The sequence below is a fragment of the Belonocnema kinseyi genome, chromosome 1 (genome assembly GCF_010883055.1).
Source record: "Belonocnema kinseyi isolate 2016_QV_RU_SX_M_011 chromosome 1, B_treatae_v1, whole genome shotgun sequence".
Lineage (NCBI taxonomy): Eukaryota > Metazoa > Arthropoda > Insecta > Hymenoptera > Cynipidae > Belonocnema > Belonocnema kinseyi.
Window position 1 is genome coordinate 102,252,358 of NC_046657.1, and position 7,271 is coordinate 102,259,628.

A 7,271-nucleotide genomic window follows, 5' to 3' on the forward strand; every position below is an offset into this window, starting at 1 on the left:
ATGAAGTTGGCAGAAACCTGAGACGCATAGCAAACTATGGAATCATTATTCTTGATTTTTCGTATAGTTTCGTGTGAGAATGCTCCTCTATTGTTTCCGACAATTTCCGATCGAGCTGAAAGATTATGATTCACAACATTTTAAATAAAAGTTAACTCTCTATTTTAAATTCATTGATTTACCATGGGATTGAAAATATTAGGAATTCTTTCTCACGAAATGTATACACTAAGCTAATAAGATGTAATTCAATGAGTACAATCTATAAAATATTACATCTCAATAGAATTAAGTTTATTATTACTGAGTTACTACGATATCAATTTAGAGAATGTTATTCATACAAAAATATTATCAGTTCCGTTAAAAAAAAAAATGCATTTCATAACAAATTAATTTAATCATTGAAAGTGTTAAAATGTTTCCCTATCTATTCACAAAATGTCTGAAGCAACAAATCACTCGTGTAAAAGGGCCCAGCTATTTGTCATACTGCCCTGCGTTGTCAAGCGACGCCGCTTTGCTGAATTTTTGCCAAATATTCCATAATTTAAGTTAGCCGTTGGGTTTAGTTTTTAGGGAATGCGTTAGTGCTTCAGGTAAGTTAGGTTCGAATCTTACCGCAACCGTTCCGATGTTTCATAGCGATTTAGCGTGTGATTATGTATGTAGTGAAAAAATTAAGTATATAACAATAAAAATATTAATTGTATGCGTGGTTCCGTAATTAATCTGTGTATTTAGTTCCTCCTGCTGAAGGCTAAATCTTTTGGTGGAGTGAGTTATTTTGCATATAGTCGTTTGAGAATAGTCGACTTCAAAATATGTTTTCGCTTTTTCGAATAAAACGTATTACTATCGTTTTGATTTCGCTTGTCAACTTTGATATAGTGAATTTTAAAGTCTCGTAAGTTTTACTATATAAGAGTTAACGCAACATCCTTTCCATTTGTGCAAACAAAAAATATAAGTTTCGACAGCTGAAAACCGCTGCATTAATTTTTGATACGCAAACCCTGTTTTCCCTATTTTGAAACGATATTATACTAAATTCTCATTCATTTTCATCATTTATTCTAACGAAAAGTCTCTTAGTGTATATTACTATAAGTGAATTACCTGGGATTGCCAATGGATTATCCAGATTACAAGTGAATTACCTGGGATTAGAAAATAGGCTATTGATGAATTCTTGGAAAACAAGTGAATTCAATGGGATTATAAGTGGATTATTTTGGATTATAAGTGAATTAATACGACTTACAAGAAGTCGATTAATCAGATTTACAAGTGAATTGGTTAGAATTATACTGGATGATCTACGATTATATTGGATTACTTGGATTAGTCCGGATGAACTGAATTGCAAGTAAATTGCAGGGGATTATAAATGTATAACCTGCGATTACAAGTGGATTGCAATAAATTACGTTGGAACACAAGTATATTAAAAGAAAATTATACTGGATTCCCTAGGATTATACTGGATTACTTCAGGTTAATTCAGATTTCATGGAATATAATTTAATTGCATGGGATTATAAATGGCGTGCCTGAAATTCCAAGTGAATAACTTAGGATTACAAGGGGATTTCCTAGGGCAAGTGACTTACCCAGTATTATGAGTGGAGTACGCAGATTACAAGTGGATTGCGTGGGATTAGAAAATAGATTATCAAGGTTTATAAATGAATCACTTTGAAGCACAAGTGTATTACAAGAGGATTATACTGGATTATGTAGGATTATATTGAGCTACTTCAAGTTACTTCAGATTTCTTGGAAAACTAATTATTACATGGGATTATAAATGGATTACCTGTAATAACAAGTTGATTACACTGTACTACAAGAGGATTACCTGGAGCTATACTGTATTATACTGGATTACTCCAGGTTACTTCAGATTACTTGGAAAACAAGAGTATTACATGGTATTATAAATGGATTCTTGGGATTACAGTGGATTACTGAGAATCAAAGTAGATTAACTAGGACTGCCAGTGAATTACTAGGATTACAATTGGGTTTCGCAGATTACAAGTGGATTAAATCAGAAGCATATAGTAAAATAATATTATACTAAATACAAATTTTACATAAATAATAATGAATTAAAAATAAATAGTAAATAATAAATACAATTAAAAAATTTATATTTTAGAAAGATTTGACAAAGATTTCACAAAAATTTCAATGAATTTCCAAAGATTTCACAACACAGAATAATGCAATGATAAAATTTGTTGCAGAACATTTTTTAGAGGGATAATGTTTTATTCATACAACTTCGGGTTTTTCAAAACACATGTGTTGCCATGGAAAAACAAAAGAAAGTTTAACCAATCTTTGGTTAAAGTTTATCCTGTAAAGTTAATTTTTGTTGCAGCGAATCTTTCATCGGAAATCGATATGAAGTTTATCTTACGTTTTTTCTGTGAAAGATTTCAACGATGTCTCAAAGATTTCAGTAAGTTCACAAATATTAAAAAAGTGTTTTTAATATTTCGCATATTTCTAAAGATTTCAGAAAAATGTTACAAAGATTACACATCCACTTTAATGATTTCTCAAAGATTTAACAAAGACTTTAATTATTTCATAAAAACTTCTCATAGATTTCGAAGATTGCACAAAGATTTCAATGATTTCACAACGATTTTAATAATTTCACAAATATTTCGAATATTTCGCTCAAATTTCCAAAGATTTCAGAAAGATATTAATGATTTCCCAAATATATAAAATATTTCAGATATGTCGGAAAGATGTTGGATAGATTTAAAAGATTTTACAAATACATCAAGGATTTCTCAAATATTTCAACAATTTAAAAAACATACTAAATATTTCAAAAAAATTATAAATATTTGATAAAGATTTCAATGATTTTTCAAAAATTTCAGAGATTTCAATAATTTCAAAAATATGATCAAATATTTATAAAATATGTGAAATATTTCCCAAAGATTTCCAAAGATTGCAATGATTTCTTAAAGATATCATAGAGATTTTAAAGGTTTCGCAAAAATTTCAGATAAATTGAAAAGCTTACACAGACTTTAATGATTTTCCAACAATGTTAACAATAAAAAAGAATTGTGAAATATTTTATAAAGATTTTAATGATTTCTTAAATATTTAAATCATTTCAAAAATATTATCAAATATTTATAAAATATTTGAAATATTGCGCAAAGATTTCGGATACATTTAAAAGATTTCACAGGCTTCAATAAGCTCTCAAAGACTTCAACAATTTCAGAAATATATCCAAATATTTCAAAAATTCGACAAAGATTTCGGTCAGATTGCAGAATAGGGGTATCAACTATCACCTCTAGTTTGGTAGGAAAAAAAGTTTTATTTGGCAACAAACTATTAGCATCTTTAATTGAACGATAAATGAATCGATTTAATGGGGCAAAAATTTAAAATTATTGTTACTTTTGTTACTATGATGTCTCAAATATGGGTCTGCCACGATATATCTTAATGTTGGAAAAGGGTAGAGTTTTGACAAAATTATTTTTGTGACCTGTCAAAGGGGTGTTTCTGGCCGTTTGGATGTTTAAAAGCACCTAAACGGTGAGTTAAATATGGTCATTCTGATATCGTGACATAACGATATTTAAAATATCGTGATAACAAAAGTAACAATAACTGTAAACTTCTGTCTGGTCAAATCGCTTCATTTATCGTTCAATTTAAGATTCTAATAGTTTGTTGCAGAAAAATACGGTTTTTCCAACCAAAAAACAGGGGAAATCCCCTATTCTGCAATTGCACCAAGATTTTAATGATTTCGTAAAGATTTCAAAGACTCTGCAAACATTTCAAATATTTGGCAAAGATTTCGGATAGATTGAGACGATTTCACAAAAACATAAATTCTTTCACAAAGATTTCTGGTAGATTTTTGGAAAAATTCAAACGATCTGATTAATTTAATTGATCGATTTCTGAGGAGGCAAATCAATACTTTGCCCCTCCCTGGGCGATTTCTGATGGAAAATTGCTTCCAGTGCTTCCTATGGCTCCGCCGCCTCTGGATTAAATAGTATTAGAAAATAGATTAGCAAGGATTATAAGTGGATTACTTAGCTTTACAAGTGAAGTACCTAGGATTATATTTTATTACTTAGATAACTCCTTATTACTTGGAAAAAAGTGAATTACATGGGATTATAAATGGACTATCTGGGATTACAAGTGTATTACTGGGATTTACTAGTGAATTAACTAGGATTGTACTGGATTTCCTGAGGCTATAATTTGATTGCTTGGATTTAAAAAAGGATGACCTATATGATTAAACTGGATGACATTTAGGTTACTCCCGAATACTTGGATTACAAGTGAATTACAAGGAATTATAAATGGATTACCTGGTATCACAAGTAGAATACTTAGGCTTTCAAGAGGGTTCTCTAGGACGGCAAGTAAATTACGGGGATTACAAGTAGATTACCTAGATTACAAGTGGATTAACCAGGATTATTCTGAATTATCTGGGAGTTTAAGTGAATTAATTAGATTTAGAAGTGGATAGCCCAGAGTTATACTAGATTATATGCAGTTTGCAAGATTACTTTGATTACAATTGAATCACATAGGATTGTAAATGTTTTACCTAAAATTACAAATAGAATAATTAGTATTAAAAGGGAATTATCTAGTAATATAAGTAAATTACCGATGATTACAAGTGGATTACCAATAATTAAATTACGGGGATTACAAGTAGATTACCTAGATTACAAGTGGATTAACTAGGATTATTCTGAATTATCTGGGAGTTTAAGTGAATTAATTAGATTTAGAAGTGGATAGCCCAGAGTTATACTAGATTATATGCAGTATGCAAGATTACTTTGATTACAATTGAACCACATAGGATTGTAAATGTTTTACCTAAAATTACCAGTAGAATAATTAATATTAAAAGGTAATTATCTAGTAATATAAGTAAATTACCGATGATTACAAGTGGATTACCAAGATTTTAAATGTATTACCCGGGATTGAAAGTGGAAGACTTAGGATTACAATGGGATTTCCTAAGACTAAAAGTGAATTACCTACAATTCCTCAAGAGGATTACCCAGATTACAAGTCAATTAACTGGGGTTGGAAAATATTTTACCTGGGATTTTAAGTGTATTACTTAGATGAACAAATTTATTACCTGGGATTATACTGGATGAGCTGAGATTATAAGTTTATTGTTAAGGATTACAGGGGGATTAACTCGCATTATAGTGGATTACTTGGATTACTCAGATTACCCTGGATTACCAGTTCGGATAACTGAGTAGTGCAAAAAATAAGAAATTGTCCTATAAAAGCTGTAAAAATAATAAAAATCCTCCCCTTTCGCGTAAAAATAGTAGACACTTCAATTTTAGCATAAGCTTGTCAAGTGTTAAGATTGAAGAGGAAAATTTGCTCGTTAATGTGTCTCTTAGCTGTCTGACGTAATGTACTTCCGCTTTTGCGAATAAAGCTCCAGTTTATAATTTATTATGTATTGTCTTATTCTCATTTATCTACTTGCGAAAATCTCGCTCCGTTAAAGCGGGTTCAGGTTTTGAAGGGCAGGGCTAAATCTATTATTAAATCTAGTGAGACTGTCATTACCCGAAGTCAACTGAACTTTCGAGCCTCAAACATTCGAGCATTCCGTTTTTACTATTTACCCATTCCTAATTAATTTTCATTCACGCGCAATTTGAAATTCAAGTGAAGCTTCGATTATGGGGAAATTATAAATAGGTCATGAACATTTTGTGACAGGGTGAAGCTACGTCATCGAGCCTCGAAATAGATGAAGGCTCTGCTGGCAAAAATAACGCGTACTTTGCGATCAAGTTGCCATCGTCAAGCTTGATATCACATTTTTATTTTATTTTTTACGAAACTCAAAATCTGGGTCGATTTCAATTCATTAATAGTAGGTCAAGTTTTGTATGTACTTTTACTTGTTGATAAATCATAGAAATTACAAAAATATTTATAAAGTAGAGCATCAATATTCACTCTGAAACTTTGTAAAAAAAAGTTTTGGCACAGATTGCAAAGACCTTCTGCCAAATACTCGGGTCATTTATCAAAAAATAATTTTTATTGTCACACTTGATTTACAAGGTACAAGAGTCAGTTTTGCATTTATTTGAGGGTTTTCATATTATTTTATATATTAATTCTTATTTAAACAATATTAATGATCTTTTTAATGTTTTAGACGATTATAAAATTAGATTGGTTTAATGACCCATGATGAAAACACGAATTCTATTTGTTTACGCCAATAGTGCAAGACTATTTTTTTGGCAGTCTTCGCTTCTGGGAGTTCATTATGAAATATTGGAAAATTCTCTTTATAATTATAAAAATAAAAAATTCTACATGTTTAATATTTTCATTTACAGCTATCTTTATATGAGTAAAATTTTAATTTTGAGAGAAAAATCTTTGGGCAAAATTTTTGATAAAAATATTTAATTATATCGTACCCAATGAACGGCACCTTCCTCTTGTTTCGGCGGTCGGTCGACAGTGTTGTGATAGGTATAGGCGGGCATTTTCCAAAAAAAAAAATTTCGGAGCCCTAAACACGATTTTATCAAAATTCACTTGAAAATCGGACGTTCTTCGATAATCCGCTCTCAATAATAAATTTGAGTATCGCACAGGCTCGACGCGCGGGCGGAACTAACTGGCGTTTTCGAAGTTGCTCGAGCTGACGAGAGACTGAAGAAGGACCTCAATATTTCTCGCAACTCCTACGTTTTACTGGCGCGAACACACTTTTCTGTAATATGCATAAGTAGAGTATTGTAAGTGTCAAATGTTTCTCGCGAATTGTCAAAAAAGAGCATTGTTAACCAGATTTTCATCTCCCGAAATCTGAGTTAGTAAAAATGTTAGTAAACTTATCATTCGAAGAAAATTCGATTGTTCATAAAAAACTAAGTAAAAATAGTGTCTTGCTAAAGCGCAAAATCGAAATTTTAATGTGAATTAGCTATTTTTGACTATCTATTGCTTACTAAAGCGATTCGAAAACTTGGCACCAAATCATAGTTTTATTCTTACTAATTGAAATTTTGAGAGTGCCAAATTATTTACTGGTTTCATTGCACAGAAAACAATCAAGTTTCATGTTGAGCAAAGAAACTGCTTCAAAATGTACTGAAACAAAAAATATAACTATAATTGGTTCATATTGAGCAATGCGAATGTTGAACGCAATACAATTGTATTTCAGT

General features: G+C 30.6%; 1 protein-coding gene across 3 annotated transcripts in view; it reads right to left on the reverse strand.

The window, feature by feature from the left end:
- Positions 1–6,894, reverse strand: part of LOC117182596 (PDZ and LIM domain protein 3-like) — a 33,459-nt gene extending 26,565 nt beyond the window's left edge. Inside the window, exon 1 of one of the 3 annotated variants that reach the window (XM_033375704.1) lies at positions 6,516–6,894. In XM_033375704.1, the coding sequence (XP_033231595.1) occupies positions 6,516–6,584 (69 nt within the window). In that variant the 5' untranslated portion in view covers positions 6,585–6,894. The remainder of the gene's footprint in view (positions 1–6,515) is intronic. The other 2 variants (XM_033375692.1, XM_033375699.1) reach the window with 2 other exon arrangements.
- Positions 6,895–7,271: the final 377 nt, after the last annotated feature.